This window comes from Trichosurus vulpecula, chromosome 1 (genome assembly GCF_011100635.1).
Source record: "Trichosurus vulpecula isolate mTriVul1 chromosome 1, mTriVul1.pri, whole genome shotgun sequence".
NCBI classification, from domain to species: domain Eukaryota; kingdom Metazoa; phylum Chordata; class Mammalia; order Diprotodontia; family Phalangeridae; genus Trichosurus; species Trichosurus vulpecula.
Window position 1 is genome coordinate 63,470,608 of NC_050573.1, and position 19,452 is coordinate 63,490,059.

General features: G+C 40.3%; 1 protein-coding gene across 2 annotated transcripts in view; it reads left to right on the forward strand.

The window, feature by feature from the left end:
* Window positions 1–19,452, forward strand: part of EPS15L1 (epidermal growth factor receptor pathway substrate 15 like 1) — a 124,893-nt gene that overhangs the window by 84,250 nt on the left and 21,191 nt on the right. For both annotated transcript variants that reach the window (XM_036763262.1, XM_036763253.1), the window contains exon 22: window positions 8,572–8,704. In XM_036763262.1, the coding sequence (XP_036619157.1) occupies window positions 8,572–8,704 (133 nt within the window). The remainder of the gene's footprint in view (window positions 1–8,571; window positions 8,705–19,452) is intronic.

The following is a 19,452-nucleotide window of genomic DNA, read 5'->3' on the forward strand; positions in this document are numbered from 1 at the left end:
AAGTCTAATCCCTCTTCTATAGGATTCCCCTTCAGATATTTGAAGGCAGTTGTCATGTTACTTTTGAATCTCCTCCAGTTCCTAAACATTTCCTCAGTCCTCCTATTGTGTGATTAGAAGGTCTCTTCTGGACGTTCTTCAGTTTCTTATTGTCCTCCTTGTGGCGTCTCAAACTGATAATGGGATCAGAGCAGAGTAACATGGTACCACACTCCCCAATTTTCCTGTTGCTGTTAGCACAGCTTTCTTGAGCCAAGCAGAGGAAGTCTAATTGCTCTTCCTCTCAAGATGCTTGAAGGCAGTCATCATGTTTTCACCAAGTCTTTTCTTTTTCAAGCTAAACATCTCAAGCACCTTCAGGACATACCATCATGGTGCTCTCTTAACCTCTGTTCTGCGAGTGTCTCTTAAAATGTGGTGTCTAGTGTCCTCCAGATGTGATCTGATGAGGGCAGAGTGTCACGGCACTATGGCCTCCCCTCTTCTAAAGGTCGTCCTTCTCCAGGTGTAACCGTTTCGAGCATTAGCATCTCTGCCTTCCGTGTCATACTGCTGGTTCACATTCAGTCAGTCGGTCAGCAGTCAGCCAGTGCTTATTAGAGGCTGCCTGTTAAACTGTAGTTGTCGTTACGGTCATCATCACTAATGTTATTTAATTATTATTACCTGAAGAGGAAAGCTGGGAATAGTATGACATGTGACCTAGATCCAGGGAGAGCATATTTCAGAGAGTTCAGAGGAACGATAGTTAGGATCTTAGAGACTAAAATTCTATTGGGGAAAAGCCTAGGAGAGATGGGAAGTTATAAAGACATAAAGAAAAATGATTCTGATGAGGAGGAAAAAAAAGGTTTGCAGAGAGATTGGTATTAGTGCCCAGCCAACTTGCCAACCCACTTTACATTTTAAATAAGATGAACAATCGAAGCAGGTGATCAAGGAAGATTACAAAAATGTGGCCCGTGGGGAGTGGCAGTGGCGCTAAAGCCCAGAGGGGATTGGGGTTGGTAGAGAAAGCAAAGGACTATACAAAGGGTTTTAAAATTTATGTTATGGAGAAAAAAGAGGATCAAAGAAGGGGTAGGACTTTGCTCATTACTGATGAGGTTAAGTCAACTGAGGACAGAAAGGAAGCTGAGCTGCACTGCTCCTTTTTTCCTTGTTTTCTCTGCCAAGAAGAATGATGATAGACTGGAAAGAGCAGAATAAAGATGGCCAATAGGCAGCTGATGGCCAAGATAAATAAGTATAGAACAGAAGTACTCAATCAAGATATGGCGAGCACTAATTTTGTGCATGCTAAGCCCCAGGAAGGCACAGAAAAAAGTTAAACTGTCCCTGAGCTTACCATCTATTGGAGAAGACTATATGGATACTTTTAAGTTTTTACAAAATACACAGCAGCTTGGAAAGGGAACACACTAATGGCTTAGGTGTGGAGTACAGGGAGCTCAGGAAAGGCTTCATGTAGAACAGAGATGTCAAACCTCTGTGATGTGCTGCCTCAACATTCTTGAGTGGCTACAAGTAACCAGATGAAAATGTTATTGGGAATATTTAACAAAATAAGTAAAAATACAATACAATGTAGATAATGCTAATATGTGGTTTCCTAAGTCAATTTGTATAGTTTAATGGCTCCTGTTTCTGTTTGAGTTTGACACCACTGATGTAGAAGGGAGCCCTTAAGCTGCAGTAGTCCTGGGATATTCTGCCCTATCCAGATGTCACTTCTGTTTTCTTCTCCACTGATCCTCAGCCAAGTGAAGTCAAGGCAACCAACACTTATTAAACATCTACTCTGTGCTGAGCACTGTGTTAAGTGCTGGGGATACAGAGAAAAGCAAAAACATACTTCTAGTCCTTGAGGAGTTCCAGTCTAATGAGGGAGACAACATGCAAACAACTATATACAACTAAGATATATATAGGATCAGCTGGAGATAATCAACAGATAGAAGGCATTGAGATTATGGGGACTGGGAAAGCCTTGCAGAAGATGGGATTTTAACTGAGATGTTAAGGAGGCAGGAGGTACAGATGCAGAGGTAAAGCATTTGAGGCACAAAGGACAGCCAGTCATTTGGATCTGGGAGATGTAGAATTGTATGCAAAGAGGCCAGTGTCATTGCAGAGTACTTGGAGAGGAGTGAAGTCAGTCAGTAAATATTAATTGTCTGTGTGCCAGGGACTATGCTAAGCACTGAGGGACACAAAGAAAGGCAAAAGACAGTCTCTGCTAAAGGTAGAAGACTGGAAAGGTAGGAAGGAGATGGTTTATGAGGAACTTTAAAAGCCATGGGGAAGATTTTATATTGGAACCTGTAGGGAGCCACTGGAGTTTATGGAATGGAAGGATGGCAGGATCAGACCTGTCCTATAGGAAGATCTGGTTGACAGCTGAGTGGAGGGAGACATTTGAAGCAGGGAAACCAACCGGCTACAGTAGTCAAGGTGTTAGGTGAAGAGGGCCTGCACCAGGTTGATGGTAGTGTCAGAAGAGAGAAGGGGGCAAGCACAGGAGGTACAGCAAAGGTAGAAATAAGAAGACTTGTCAACAAATTGGACATGAGGGATGAGAGAAAGTAAGGAGATTGACACCTAGGTTGTGAGTCTGAGTAACTGGGAAGATGATAATGCACTCAGTGGGAACAGGGAGGTTAGAAAGAGGGAAAGATGTGGGGGAAAAGATGAGTGCAGTTTAGGACATGTTGAGTTTAAGTTATCTGTGGAAGATCCAGTGAGAGATGCCTAATAGGCAATTGAAGAAGTTAGTGGAGACCTAGAGAGAGGTTAAGGCTGGATAAGTAGATCTAAGAATCATCTGCATGGAGATGATAATTGGAATCACAGTCATGGGATCTGATGAGATCACCAATTGTAATAGTACAGAGAGAGAAGAGGATGTAGGACAGAGTATTGAAGGACGCCCATGGTTAGTGGGAGTGATGCGGATGAAGATCCAGCAAAGGAGACAGAAGGGTGGTCAGACAGATAAGAGAAGAACCAGAAGGGAGCAGTGTCAAGAAAATGTAGAGAATGATGAATGAATGCATGATTTATGAAGCACTTATTTTGTGCAAAGCACTATGCTAAGTGTTGGGGCTACAAATAGAAAAATAAGACAGCCCCTTTTCTCAAGCAGCTCGCATTCTAAAGGGAGAGACTACATATGGAAGTTTTTAGCTGCAAGTCAGATGGAAAAGTCCTTTGGTCCTTAGGGTATGGTGGCAAAGCATATGTTAATGCCTCTTTAATTTCATTTTGCTGATAAAATGATATTAGTTTCTGATGCCAGGGACTTTGGGGACAATTTTCTTTTTTTGGCTCTTCAGAAACTGTGGCTGAGAATGCACCTGTAGGAGCAGTTCCGAGGCTGGTTCTCTTAAGGGGTTGCTTCCCTCTACCTGAGCGCACTGGGCTGGAAGCACTACCTCTCCCAAGGCTATTGGGTTCAGGGTCTGTGACTGTCTCCATAAGGATCTGAGTGGGGAAGATAGTGGTCAAGGTGGTGGTGGTGGTGGTGGTGCTCTTACTTGCTTGAGACAAATGCTGCTTACTCTCTCAGGTTGCCTCATTGGTTCAGGTAGGCTGGCTTGCCGTCTTTTTGTGTATGTGGCATTTAGTAGGGATAGCTGGTCTCTTCTCCACTGGAGTTGCTTTCCCAGATAATGACTGTGAGAGTTGGGCAGGAAATATGACATGTGGTTTGAGATAGAAGTGTCATATTCAAAACCCTGACCTGGCTCTGCACCAGATTAAAATGTAATTGGGAAATGTTTCACCAAAAAAAGATATAGACACACACATATACATACACACACACACACACACACACACACAGACACACACACACACACACATGCATATACACACATCATTATATAGATAATATTTATTTGTGTTTTCTAAGTTAACATGCAGCTGCAGGGATAGCAGTTTCTATCTGAATTTGACACCACTAGTTTGGGAGATGCTGCCATTCCTAAGGCTCCTGTGCCTATCCAGCTGTTGCTGGTAGTGATGAGGAAGGTAGGCCCTCTCTCCCTCAGTATTGATTATGGGGTCTAGCAGCTAGAAGCAGGTCTGGCTGTTCTCATGAGGAGAGTATCAGTGAGTAGAGGGTGACCAACAGTGTCAAGAGTGAACCTAGTGATGAAAATGTGTTGATTGACCGATTTGTTAATACCATTTTTTGGAACAATCCAGCTAGCAGCTGTAGTGGGGGTGAAAGACCAACACGAGCCCAACAACAAGAATGCTGTCAGCACAGGTTCTTTTGATCCGCTTTACTAAGGAAAGCAACGTTAAGGGGTTAACGATCTTATTTCAATCCAACATACAAATATCATTCACTTAGTTTAGGGGAAAAAGCCAGCACCCTGAACTTCAGAGCAGATACAATTACAAACATACATTATAGACAGACCAAATACAATTCATAGTTACCAAGAAGGCATCAACATCTGGGTTCACAAGCTGGAGGACTCTTAACTACAGCTGCCCAGAGTCTCCACATCAGCACTCCTCCAAGAGTGAGCGTTCCTGCAAATAGCTCTGTTCTCTCTTTTTATACACTCTTTGGCTGTCACCAAATGTCATCTGAGAGACCAGAACTTAGGCTCCTACTATTGGCTCTGGTCTTAGCAACTCCCCTTAGGATCCTGAGGGCTTCACGCCCACATAGGCTTAGCACCTAGTAGATAGGGGTTTGGGCCTAGGGCTTTGCACCTAGTAAGGCTCAATCAAAGACACTTAATTAATTTATCATTCTAAAACAGTAAAAAAAGTCCCGACTTAATTGATATTACACCATTAAAAAGTGTTGCTATGAATATTTTTAAATATATGAGATCGTTTTGTCTTTTGGTCATTAGACATTTTTAATATAATTATAAATTACTTTACAGAATGATTGGATCAATTCAGGACTCCCTTAACAGTATATTAATTTGTCCCTACACACTATTTCTACTTTTTTTTTCATCTTTGTCAGTATGCTGGTTGTGACTTGAAACTTCAGAGTAATTTTAGTTTCTTCTTATTTCTCTTACTAGTTATTTAGAGCAGGGCTTCTTAAACTTTTTCCACCCACGATCCCTTCAGCACTTCTTAAACTGTGATTTGGAGCAATTTTTCATAGAGTTGAAATCTGCATTTTTTCTTTTGAAAACTAGTCCATATCATTTGACCACTTGTCCATTGAGGTGTTGCTCTTGGTCTTCTATATTTGTGTTAATTCTCTATGTCTTGGGTATGAGACCCTTGTGAAAGATTTTTGATGCAAAAATCTTTTCATAATTGAGAATTATCCTTCTTATCCAACCTACATGGATTTTACAATTGTAAAAGCTTTTCAATTTCATGTAATTGAAATTGTCATATATCTTTTTGGATCTCCTCTAACCCTCCTTTTTGGTTAGTTTTGCTGAATTGCCTTGTTTTCCATCTAAGATTTTGTTGTTGTTACCTAGGATAGCTCATTGGGTAGGGTTTAAGGAAGTAATATATTCAGAAATTAAAGTGATATGACAACAAAAGGTATTTATAAAAATTAGGATAAAAGAATTCTTCTTCAGCCATAGTTGTGAAAGATACCTCCAACAGTTTTCCTTCAATCTTTTGATAATGTGATCTTTTATATTTAAATCAAGAATCCATTTGGAACTTACTGTGGCATGTGGTGTAAGATGCTGGTCTAAACCCAGTTTTTACCAAGTTACTTTCTAGTTTCTCCAGTGTTTCTTGTCACATGAACCTGTTGTTAAAATAAAATAAATATTTTATGGAAACATGCCTTGCACATAATAAATGCTTATTAACTTTGTTGAATGATGTAAGAAAGAGTCAAATCAACATAAACAGATAATTCAGTTACTTGGCTGGGTCATATTTTTCAGTTTTCAATTTTTGACTTAGGGAACATTTTAAGATAAGGCCAAAACTATTTCCCCAGATTTAGGATCATTTTTTAAAAATTTAAATGAATGAAAGTTATCTCTTCTTTATTTTTTAAAGAGCATTCTTCATTCTTGTTCAACTAAGAGAAGCCAAAGTTGTTTTCCTGAATTTTTAAAAATTAGAAGTTTTACTCTAGGCTTAGATTAAACTAGAAATAGTTATGCAGTGATCCCTTGGGTCCTAGATAGAAGGTCACTTAGTGTTATGGCGCGTCCAGAAGTCTGTAGTTTGAATCCTTTCAGATTGGAGAGTCAATCAGAGGGCTGGATTTGATCTCTTTCCAGTTGTATTGTAACCAAGGTAAAAGGTCTTATTTGAATCAGAGTATCGGAATAGAGACTTTCTTTCCCACTGGGTAATTACAAGTCATTGTGAAGAATGATTGTGGCTTTAGTTTGAATCAGGTGACATCTGTTAAGCACAGATTGGACAGAACCTACATTGGTACTGGAGGGGTGGGGTATATACAGAATAATTAAGACAACCACAATGGTGATAATTGCTCATGCTGTTAAACTTCAACAAGAGTTTTGCCTCTGTTCAAGTCATTATGCTCTGTAGTGGTATGGCAAAGATAGGCCATAAAAGGAAAGCTCCTCGAGAGCAGGTGCCATTAGGAGACTGTGACATGTGGTATGAATGGAAATATGGTAGGAGAATGGGAGAAAGCCAAACAGATTGCTTTAGGAAAATTTGAGGGCAGAAGAGAGCACTTCAGACTGGGGAGATTGTGAAAAGGTAGATGAAAAAAGAGTGTCTCCTTTATTCTAGGTATACTCCCCCTCTAGGTTTATGGGGTGTTCCCCCTATAACCCAGGGCACATGCATCTCCTTTTGGTGAATGTTTTCAGATTTCTTGCTATTATTGTAATCAGGACCATATTTTACCTAAGGCCATTCCTAGGATATCCTGCTGGACTATAGATATTGTGTGTCCCATTCCAATTAACTTTTCCCTATTTCCACTCAGTATCGCACAACATTTTTATTCAGGTGATATCAAGTTGAAATGATATCAAACCCTGTTTTTCCTCAGAGGGCCAGCTCAGATACCAACTCCTCACATGCTGCCTCTTCCACGAAATCTTACATTATTTCTCATCTACTTCCCCATGTTAAAAGTGAACTCTCCTTTGAACTTGAGAACAATTTGCTCCTATCTTCTTTTTTGTCGATTAACATATTCTGTCTTGTAAAACACACAGATGAAGAGATATAGTACATTCTCTTAGTAGATTATAAATTCTATTAGAACAGGAATTACTTTTTAGCTATTAATTCCCAGTACAGTTCCTTGGCATATTTAGCAGAAATACCTATGAATATCTCTTGAATAATTAAATGGCAACTTTGAAAGAAGAAAAAATTGTAATAAGGAGACAAGCAGGTTGTGATGGCAAGAAATCCTAGAGGTTGGGAAGACCTTTGGTTGACAATCCACGGCCAGGACTTTTTTTTTTTTTTTCTCTTTTTACAGGTGGAAAAAAAACCTATCATTTATTTTTAAAAAGAACATTTACATCAAGTAGCAAAAGACCCATAGAATTTTAGTGCCCTTATCCACATCATAGAAGAGTTCTGGAAAGGGACAGGATAGAATGTTCCCGTGTCAGCCTGGAAAGGTCTTCAAACCATTGCATTCTAAATTTTGCTATATAAAGTGTCATTTGAAAAGCTTAGCAATACACTACAGCAAAAGAGTTGGTATTTAAATATCAAGAAACCTGATAAAAAGGTATACTTAATGAGTTTCACACTATGAAATATTAACAGAACAATTCCTGCTGCAAACTTGGGTCTTGTGGACTACAGTTCTGCAGTGCTCCTGTGTCTGTCTTCTTTTTCATTGCCACCGCCCTAACCCATCCACTGAAGGCGGGGTGGGGAGACATGCGAGGTTTCAACAGGCAAACATGGAAAGAATGACAGCCATGTAAAATGGGCTAGAAAAGCAGACCAGAATCAGTCAAGTGTCAGAGAGCCTTGAATGACAGACTAAGGGGTTTGTATTTTATCGTGTAGGCCAGGGTGGGGAACCTGCAGCCTTGAGGTCACATGTGGCCTTCTAGGTGCTGGGTTTTGGCCTTTTGACTGAGTCCAAGTTTTGCAGAACACATTCTTTTTTAAGGAGATTTGTTGTGTGAAATCTGGATTCAGTCAAAGGGCCACACTTGAGGAAGTAGAAGGGGTCAGGTTATAAGGGACTGAGTGGTCCAGGAAAACGAAAGCCAAGAAATGATTATTGGAGTTGGAAATTAAGATGTCACTAGAACCTCAGAGCAAGCAATTTTAGTAGAACTTGGGCAGGCCTCTTCTCTTCCATTTCAATTTCATCATTTAACAGCAGATACTTAACAAACATTTATTAGGACCTGACTGTGTACCAGACATTGTGCTTCACACATTACAGATACGGAAAGGGTTGTAGTACTTATCTCCCCTTCAGGAACCTTGAGTGGCAACCATGTGGAAACAGCAAGCAGGCCCAGGCTGTTGGGCTGGGCCTCCCATAAGAGGGGATCAGTAAAAACTAATTGCGTGTTTAATTGATCTTCATAATCTTTATTTGAATTGCTTTTCTCTATCTCCCTTTCATTTCCATTTCTGCAGCCCACCCCTTCTGACCCTTTCACCTCCTCTTTTGGAGGGGTGGGATTCTCAGAGGACCCCTTTAAAAGTAAACAGGACACTCCTGCTCTGCCACCGAAGAAAAATGTTCCTCCCCGACCCAAGCCACCCAGTGGTAAGTATGATGCCTTTTTCTATGATCAGTTTTCCCCAGTCTTTTCCACACTCCAGGAATAAGGGGGAAGTCAACTAAGCATATTCTCACTCAGCTTCTCTCATTCCAACCTCAGAGAAGTCCAAGGGCGGGTTCAAACTGGGGTTATTTGGATTTACAATTAAGTTGTTTTAATTTATTTCGGTATGGGGTTGGGTTTTCTCCTGCATTCTAAATTCATGGTACCTTCAAAATGTAGCCTGTTAGTTCTTATTTGTTGCTAGAGGTTCATCTTCTCTGGCAGTTTTCCAGAGAAGGCTGGATGGCTACTTGTTGGGGTTCTGTGGAAGAGATTCCTCTTGAGGTAGAGGTTTTACTAGATGGCCTTGAAGGTCCCTCTCAGCCCAGAGTCTTTGAAATTCTCTATGATATCTGACACAAAGAGAACCAAAAAGGGGAAACTTTGTTTCCTATTAGAGTTGTCAGCTAGTTGATTGTTCAGAGACTTTACCCGCCCCACGCCAGGCAAAGCTGTTTTAAAATATCTACTTTATGGTGGCATGTGTCTCAGAATTTGCTTTTGTTAGGATCATGTTCAGTAGAGTAGAATCCAGCTCCCTACTTTTCCTCCCTCACCTCATTCTCCAACAAGAAGTCATTTTCATCTGCTATAGTCTCTTTTAAATATAATGGGAAACTATGTCCCTGATGGTGAAACTAGAGAATCACTGGAATAGCAATACCATGTAGTTGGTCCGTGGTTCCTTTCTTCCCTTTATTGGCAGTTCTTTCTTATGTCATTCCTCTGCCATCGGAGTGACAGGAGATTGCCCCACTGATGGGTGGTGAGATACCTTCCTGCTTGCCACGGTGGGGAGTAGCCATTGTCAGGCTGGCTAAGGTCAGTGGGCTGGGCATAGGGGAGAAGGAGTAGAAACCTCTAGCAGTTTCTTCTCCCTTTGCTGCAATGGCTGTGAGAGTATATTGACAGCGAAAGATTGGCCACATGGCAAAGAGCTGGTTGACCACAGAAAGAAAGTGATCAGGGATTTCACATCTCTATGTTCTTGTTCCCAAGCAGTGTGTTTCTTGAAGACAGATATGGGGATTGCTCAGCCACTGTATTGTAGAGAACACATAATCTGGGAATGCCCTCCATCCCCCATCAGCCTCCTTGTGGTAATCTTTTGTTGTCTATCATTGGTGCAGCTCTTAGGAATGATGCCTTTCTATCCAAGAAGTTTAGGTGTGGGTATTCAAAGAAACAATTCCAGTGAGGAGAAAAGAGGAGAATAAGGAAGCACTCTAATGAGACTGGTGTGGCAGTGGGTGTGGGTGGTGCCCAGCCCAGGCCTCCCTGGAAGAATAGCATCAAGGTGAGCCTGAGGCTGGGCAGGGAAACAAAAGGCAATAAAGAGGCATTGCCCAGTGGGTGTCCTCAGTTTGGTGGAGAGGAGCAAAGAAAGTCTGAGCCGCTGCCACGCAGGGAGCTTGGACCATGGTGACAAAAGATGGAGAAGAGATATAACCATTCTGCTCTTTTTTTTGTTTTTGTTTTCTCTGCCAAGAAGGACCTTTAAACTGGGAAGGACAAAACAAAAAAGAATGAGGAGTTTGGAACCCAAGATGAGTGAGTGGGGAGATGTTAAGAGAGCATTTAGCTGTCCTTCATTAATTCAGATCCCTGGCTTAGATGAACTATACCCCCCAGGATTTTGAAAATACCAATGGACATGTTCCTGAGCTACCATCAGTGATTTTTGAAAGATCATGGAGGACAGAACAAGTGCTTGCCAGAGGATGGAAGAACGGCAAATATTATTGAGATTTTCTTTTTAAATGAAGAGAGTAAATGTTCAAACTGTAGATCCCCTTGATTCCTGGCAATCTTGTTAGAGGGATGATTAGTGAACATCATGAAGAGGTAGCACCGATTACAAAGGGTTGACTTGGCACCACTAAGAACAGCTTATGCCAATCTAATCTCTTTTTCTTTTTTTAATAGGGCTACTAACTAGTCTTGTGGATCATGGAAATGCTGTAGATATAGTTTACCTAGATTTGAGCAAAGCATTTGACAGTCTCTCATACTTTTTTTTTTTTTGGACAAGATAAAGAATTGTAGGCTATCAGATGGCAGGATTAGGTAGATTCAGAGCTAGTTGAATGGTAGGACCAAAGAATAGTCATTAATGGTTTAATGTCAACTTGGAAGGAAGTCATTAGTGGAGTGTCCCTGGAATCTGTACTTGATGTTATCATTTTCATCAGTGACTCACATGGAGGTATAAGTATAAAAGAAGAGATTTATTCTTGAGAAGCTGATTTTCTAAGCCTGGGTATGAACTGGGAGAGGCAGACAATTATTTGTCTGAAGAAGACGGGGTATTACAATGGATTTCAGGCTCACTAAGAGTGAGTGATGTTATGTGGCTACCAGATCCACTAAAGGGATCTTAAGCTGTATTCTAAGAGACCTTGTGTCCTGTGTTCTGCCCTAGTTAGGTACCTTGCAAGTATGGTGTTCCATACTGGCCTCCACTTTTCAGAAGTTGGAGGATAACCAGAATAGTGAAGGACGTCAAGAATGTGCCATCTAAGGATCAGTTAAAGGCCTTTCCCTTAAAGAAAAGCCTTGGAGGGGACACGATTGATGTCTTGGAATATCTGATGGACTGTGGTATGGAGTAATAAAAGCTGACATTCATGTAGCACTTCAAGCTTTCCAAAGCCTTGTGGAATAAATGCTGTAGGTATAATTATTAAGACTCAGGCAATAAGATGCAATGTGGGCCTGACTAGCATGGCGGCCTGACTAGCATGGCCACCTGACTAGCAAGTATCAACAGCAGCACACAGACACCTCAGGCCTCCACTGATTCCACAGCCAAAGAGGGTGGTCCCACATGTTCTGTTTGTCTCCAGAGGGTAGAAGTGACTGGTGCGAGTTACAGAGGCACACACTTGTAGGTTTGGTGTAAGGAAAATCTTTCTAGTGATTCGAACTGTTTAAAAGTGTAATGGATTTCCTTAGGAGGCTGTAGGTTCCTCTTCCTTAGTGGTCTTTGAGCAAAGCCTTAATAACCATTTGTTGGTTTGGTATGTTGAAGAAGGAAGTCTTGTTCTGGTACAAATTGGACTTGATGGCCTATGAGCTTCCTTATAGTTTTGACATTCTGTGAATCTGTTAATGGGATGATGAGATAAAAGGTTTTTGCTTAATACTGTAAAACAAAAAGTAATACTCTCAGAGAACTAGTCAGTGCAACTTGCAGATCTGTTTTAGTTACTTTTGTTGTCCATTTAGATCTTTAACAAAGTGAAGTAATAGGATCTTAAGAGTCAGAATGGACCTTTTCATCAGTTTCTTTTTTCCAGGCAAAATGATACCCAAACTTCCCCAAGAATATAGATGATAATTGGCTGCTATTAGTCAACAAAAGTTTCTCTGATCTCTTCACTTCACTTACCTCCTGGCTTTCCATTCCTGACTCATGCCCAAGCCATCCATCCATGCTCACCTCTCTCCCAGCTCTGCTCCTGACTCTCTAGATTTCCCCACCCCCACCCCCACCCCAGAAGCCTTCTCACCATGGAATTGCCTCTGACCCTGTGCTGCACCCCCACCTATTCCTTTAATGAGTTTCTGCTTAGAACCTCCATTTAAGGAAATGCCCCTGCTGGCTAGCCATGCTCACTTCTTTCACTGCTCTACTCCTTTTTTAACCATTTGGGATATAAATCTTTCTGCAATATATTAACATGTTTTCCTTCTTAAAGGGGAGATGATGAGTGTAATTTCTTTTTGTTGTTATTGTTTATTATTTTTTCTTTTTTTGTAAATAGTGTTTTATTTTTCCCAGTTACATGTAAAGATAGTTTTCAACATTCATTTTTATAAGATTTAGAGTTCCAAATTTTTCTCCCTCCCTTCCTCCCCTCCCCACTCCCCAAGACAGCAAACAATCTGATATAGGTTATACATATGCAGTCATGTTAAACATATTTCCACATTACTCATGTTGTGAAAGATGAAACAGAACAAAAAGGAAAAGCCATAAGAACAAAAAGAAAGTGAAAATAATATGCTTCGATCTGCGTTCAGATTCCATAATTCTTTCTCTGGATGTGGATAGCATTTTCTGTCATGAGTCTTTTGGAATTGTCTTGGGTCATTGTATTGCTGAGAAGAGCTGTGTTGATCATTGCACAGTGTTACTGTTACTGTGTGCAGTGTTCTCCTGGTTCTGCTCACTTTCCTCAGCATTAGTTCATGTAAATCTTACCAGGTTTTTCTGAAATTTACTTGATTGCCATTTCTTAAAGCACAATAAGTATTCCATTGAATTTCTATACCACAACTTGTTCAGCTATCCCCTAATTAATGGGCATTCCCTCAATTTTCCATTCTTTGCCACCACAAAAAGAACTGCTATAAATATTTTTGTACATGTGGGTCCTTTTCCCTATTCTATGCTCTCTTTGGGATACGGACCTAGTAGTGGTATTGCTGGATCAAAGGGTATGTGCCGTTTGGTGGCCCTTTGGGCATAGTTCCAAATTGCTCTCCAGAATAGTTGGATCAGTTCACAACTCTGCCAACAATGCATTAGTGCCCCAATTTTCCCACATCTTCCCCAACATTTATCATTTTCCTGTTGTGTCATATTAGCCAATCTGATAGGTGTGAGGTAATACCTCAGAGTGGTTTTAATTTGCATTTCTCTAATCAATAGTGATTTAGAACACTTTTTCATCTAACTATAGATAGCTTTAATTTCTTCATCTGAAGACTACCTGTTCATATCCTTTGGCCATTTATCAATTGGGGAGTGGCATGTATTCTTATAAATTTGCCTCAGTTCTCTATATATTTGATAGATGAGACCTTTCTCGTAAACACTTGCTATAAAAATTGTTTCCCATCTTTCTGCTTTCCTGACAGTGAGTATAATTTCATTTTTTATTGATGATTCATCGTAATTATTATGAATCCCATTCATAACACAGCCTTTCAGCTGTTTCTTTTCAGTGCTGTGATTGTCTACATCTCATTTTCTGCTCAGCTGCCTTTGATCTGCTGTGGGCAGACAGTTCAATTCAGCTAATAATAATTCACATTTCTATAGTGTTTTTCAGCTTATAAAGTGCTGTCCTTGCAACAGCAATGTGAGATAGGCAATGCAAGTTTCATTGTCCCCATTTTTGAGATGAGGAAATAAGGCACAAGATGGTTAAATGACTTGTTCAGCTAGTTCGGTGTCAGCGTTAGAACTCCCCTTTAGGTCTTGTGTCTCAGTAACAGAGCTCTTGCCACCTCATCATGCTACCAGGCCCTCATGGAGCTTACCAGTATAATAAGCTTGGTAAAAGTGATGTGTGATAGGAGAAATCATTGAAAATCAAGGTTTTTGGACAGCTATTTTCCTTAATTCTGGGTTTAGAACTATGAATGTGTGAGGGATGTTATTACAGATGTGTGTTCAATTTAGTTAATATTTGTTGTTCAATTGTTTTACAGTCATGTCTGACTCTTTGTGACCCCATTTGGGGTTTTCTTGGCAGAGATGCTGGAACGGTTCCCCATTTCTTTCTCCAGCTCATTTTACAGATGAGGGAACTGAGGCAAACAGGGTGAAGTGACTTGCCCGGGGTCACACACATCTAGAGTAAGTGTCTGAGGCTGGATTTGAACTCTGGGAGATGTCTTTCTGACTCCAAGCCCAGCGCTCTATGCACTATGACTTCACCTAGTATTAATACTTATCAAACAAATACCTACTAAGTATAAGGCACTGTGTTACGTACTGAGGATATAAAAATGAAAATGAAAGGAGGAGAGGGAGAGGGTGAGTGTGAGTGTATTTCTTAAGTGCTGACTTTGTGCTAGACCCTGTGCTAGGGGCTGGGATCCAAGTACAAGAAAACAAGGTAGTTCCTACTCTCAAGAAGCTTATATTCTAATAGATCAATACAAACCATCAAGGTGAGCTAGAAGGGGGTGGAGAGGAAGGAGAATACTGGGGCAAGGCAGCTAACGGGGAAGTGAGTATAAGCTGAGCTGGGAGTGCAGTGATTGGCTGATGACCCTCAAGAAATGGCAGTCCTGGCCAGGGACTCACTAATCATGAGAAGAAGCCTCAGGGTGGTATCTGCAGCAGTGGATAAGTCAGCTAGTGGGGAAGTGGAGCAGTCCAGGTGAACTGAGCACACTTGAGGTCCTAGAATTTCTTATCTCTTTGTAGAGTTTTCATGCAGCATCCCTTGATTTCAGCATCTCTGCCGGGTGGTTTGTTCAGCTGCATTCTCACTACCTGCTGTTCTCCAGAGCTGACTCCCTCCTCAGTTCTTAGCTTCCAGGGGTCTTACTTCTTGAAATTACTTCCTCCTCCATTCCCCTATGCCCCAGTTCAGGTCTTGTCTATAGCATGTGTCTGTGCTCTCCAGTGAATAACTCACCATCGGATAACTCACCATCAAAAGCAAGGAGTTTAGAGTACAGTGGAGCTGTTGAGAAATATAAAGATAAACATAATATTGCCCCAGCCATTGTTGTCTCACGTACTTAGTGAATGCTTGTTCGTTGATTAAAGCATCCTAGTCAAGCCCTACTGTAGTGTCATTTAGCATTTGCTTCTTTCTAAGGTGGTTCCATGGATCTGCATACAGTCTTGTTACTTAACCTTGAGTTGCTCAAAATCAGTTATAATGAAATGACTGGGAGGTGATTGGATACAGATAACCACAGTGATTCCATATTTTTGTGGATTGTACGGCCATCCAGTCATCATCACTGACTTTTCCCTTAGTCAGTTGCTAGCTCATTCTACATCCTTAATATCCCGCAAGCCTCCTTTCCACTTTCCCTTGTTACATTCAGTTTTAGTTCTTTATGTCTCCTCGATGATTGTAATAGCCTCCTAACTAATTTTCCTACCTGTTTCCCCCCCCCCCCCCCCCCCCCCCCCCATCCACTAGATTGTGGCACTTCCCAATTCAAAACACTCACTGGTTCCCAGTTGTATACTATACAAAAAGTTCCTTGCCCTGGCATTCAGTGTGTTTCACAAACTGACTCCTGCCCACCTTATTACATGCTACTCCTTTTCTCACTCACTGTTTTCCAGCCAAACCTAACTTAGGAAGTATTCTTCAGGTTTGTCCAGATTTTTCCAGCCGTTCATACATACTGTCACTCAATCTGAAATGGTGTTCCCTTCATATTTCTACCTCTTGACTTCCTTCCCTTCCTTCAAGACAGCTCCAGTCATGTGTCCTGTTAAACCTTTCCTGTTCTCTCCTTGGGTTCCATTTCTTCAGTTTCAAGTTATTGCACCTTTCTTGCATCTCTCAGGTCATTCTGTTTGAACATCTCCTATCTGCTTATAACTTATATTTTAGTTATTTGTATCCCTCTAGATTGCAAACTTCTTGAGGGCAGAAACTATGTTGACTTTTATCTGTGTATCTTTAGCACATTACATATACTGGAATGTTCATAAGTATTTGGATTGAATTGATTAAGACAGGGCTTAGAAGTGGCCTGCACCTTCCCTATTAAATTCTCTTTGCTAGATTAGCTACATTAAATTATTTTGGCCTTTCCACATTGACCTCATTTTATAACCTCTTACTCATTTTACGAAGGGAGGCAATTTAAGTTTATTGAAATTAACTTAATCCTGGGATTTGAGAAGCCTCAATTCTCTTCTCCTTTCTTCTCATTAACTTTTTCTATATGATATCACTAGATAAGGAATATCCCCATTCCTACCTATCTCACTAGGATGTTATTAAAATAAATGAATGAAATCTTTAACCTCCATAGTCCTCAGTATCCTATCCTATAAATGGAGAGGAAGGAACAGATTCAGTTGGACTACATTATCTCTAAAACCATTTCTTGCTATGATCCTATGAAGTGCTGTGAGCTATTTGCACAACAGGATTTGTAAATGTAGCATATCATTGTTTTATTACTGATAGAATAGGGAAACCTGTAGGATTCATTTGTCTTTGATTTTCTCTTTTTAATAGATGGAATGGCTGAAATGTTCTGTTTATAAGAGGCAAATATAGAGTTGACAACATCTGTTGTATGTTTACTCCATAGTCAAGAACTCAGACTAGCGGTAGGCACCTTCTATGGTGGTACCTCAGGAGGGATACTTTCTTTATGGGTTTTCATAAATGCAAATATTCTTATTACTAGAATGTCCCATTCTCCTTAGAAATTGGTTGTGATGTCAAATCTAATATATTCTGATGAAGGCTCAAAGGCTCCAGTGAACAGTAACCCACATGGACACAGTTGTAAAACTTGATCTGGGGTACCTTGCCCAGGCTCTGCTTTGCTAGTGAGGATTGAAATGCAGTCATTATACTTAAGTGCAGGGCAATCATTATTTAACCATCTATAAATACATATTTAAAAACAGTTTCAGATTTGACAAATTATGTCTGAGGAATCCTGTAGGCTTTTGTATCAGATTCTGTTAAAAATGTACCTTTAATTTAGGAAACATCATTCTTTATAACAGTTATGTTTTCATGTGTGTACTTACCCTTCCTTCTCTCTCTGCAGTTGAGAGTACGTGGTTACTTAAAACATGAAAAATTACTTAGTCTCTTATAAGAGTAGTATTGGAGATGAGTATTGGAGGAAAACCCTGCTCAAATAGCAAATTTTGATATGGCAGTAATTTCCGTTGATGTCTTGGTCTCTTTGCCTGAAGTCTGTAACCAAAACAATGTTAACCAGTGAAGCAAGAAAACATACCATGTAAAAACCTACCAATGAAAAATGTTGGAACATTGTTTACATTTCACTTCTATCAAAGAAAAGCTGACAAAGCATATTTCAAAATTTTGAAAATTAGTACAGTTTTGAGTAGTGCCATTTGTGACCATTCCCTGGCACCACTGAAAAACATGGATGATATAGTGCCAGGGGCCAGAGAGAGGTCCTCTTGCTCTTGATAGTCATGACCAGAGGAATTGGGGGGGAGAAGTTTATATCTAATATACTGATATTTATGTCCTATACTTCTTAATAACCTTATTCATTCATGTATGAAATACCTGCTGTGTGCAAAGCATTGTACTAGGTCCTGAGTAGAAATTTCATGGTGTTTTCTTTGTTACTTAGCTTGATGGAAGGGATTAGCCTATATGGACCGGCAAACAGAATGATAGTGAATTTTTAAGGATCCAGTGAAATAGTTCTAGAAAAATAAATCAAATGGAAATGCTCTAAGGCCTCTTTTTCTCTGACTTAAGCTTGATTCTTGAGAGGAATTTTTGAGGGTTTAGTGGTAATAGTAATAGACTTGGATTCAAAGACTTGTTCATATCCTTATTCTGCCACTTACTGTTGTGACCTTGGGTAAATCATTTTATTTGTCTGATCCTCAGTTTTGTTGTAAAACGGAAAAGATAACATTTGTACTACCTACTAGGCTGCTATGAGGTTTAGATGAGATAATCACACGTGAGTTGTAAAATGCTGTAAAAATATGAGTAGGTGTTATTGATTATACTGTGGTTGGTGGATAGCAGTGGTAGCTCTGTGCTAGAGACTGTGTTGATACAGTTCCTGCCCATTAAAAGCTTATGTTGGGAGGAGGCATAAAATAGATGTGTACGCACCACATAGACCACATACACCCTTTTAATTAGCTTTTGTATTTGTTTGATTCGGTTAGATTTTTACATTTTGTTTATTTAATACTTCCTTACCTAGAGAAGATTACTAGAGAAAGCATTTGGGGGTGGCTGAGAATACCATCATCTTCACACATTCACACACGGTCTTTGTCGTGCTTTCCTCAGCAACCTTGTGGGACAGAGAAAGCCAAGTACAACTCCCTTACCTTCAGTGAGCTGGATTTTATTCTTCTGTACCATATAAATAAATACTTTACTGCTGGTGATAGCACCAACAGTGGTAATGTCATCTCTGTTTTACTGAAGCTCAGAGAGATGCCATGACAAGGGCTACACATTGAAGGGCCTTTAGAGGCAGGGACCCAAGCTCAGGCCTTTTCACTTCAGACCACTCTTTTACCACTATCCATGCTGTCCCTGAACATGTTGAATCTGATTTAATGTAAAATTTTTGAGTTGAAAACATCCAGTAAGACATTCAGTGATTGGTAATTTTTTTCTTTGCAGAAAAGGTTTCATTTATTCCACAAATATACATTAAATGTCTACTATGTACAAAGAACTGGTACTAGATGCTGAATGACAGTAACTTATAAAAATAGGGAGCTGTGTAATTTGTAATGTACCTATATTACCTTATTTGATCTTCACAAAAACCCTGTGGTAGGGAACAGGGTTTATTATCCCCACTCACAGATGAGGACCATCAGGCCCTGGCCCAGAGAAGTTGAGTGATTTCCTCTGTCAGGATCACACAGTCTTGAAGTGGTAGAGCTGATTTCAAGTCCAATGTTCTCTCTTCAGTATCATCTCTGAAAGAAAATTCATGAGTTACACCAGTTTGCATGGATTGAAAACAAGCTTATGTCCCTGGCCTTTATACAGTTTATTTTGTACTTCCTTTATAGAATCACGATATTCAAAAGGGAAGGGACATTAGACACCTACTGGTTGAACCCTTTCACTTGACAGATCAGGGAGCCAAGTTCCAGGAATGTTTTGTTCTTTGCCCATGGTCAGCCAGCTAGTTAGTGGTACTTAACTCGTGGACATCCTGCTGCCTAGCGCAGGATCCAGTCGATTATACCATGCTGCAGATTATT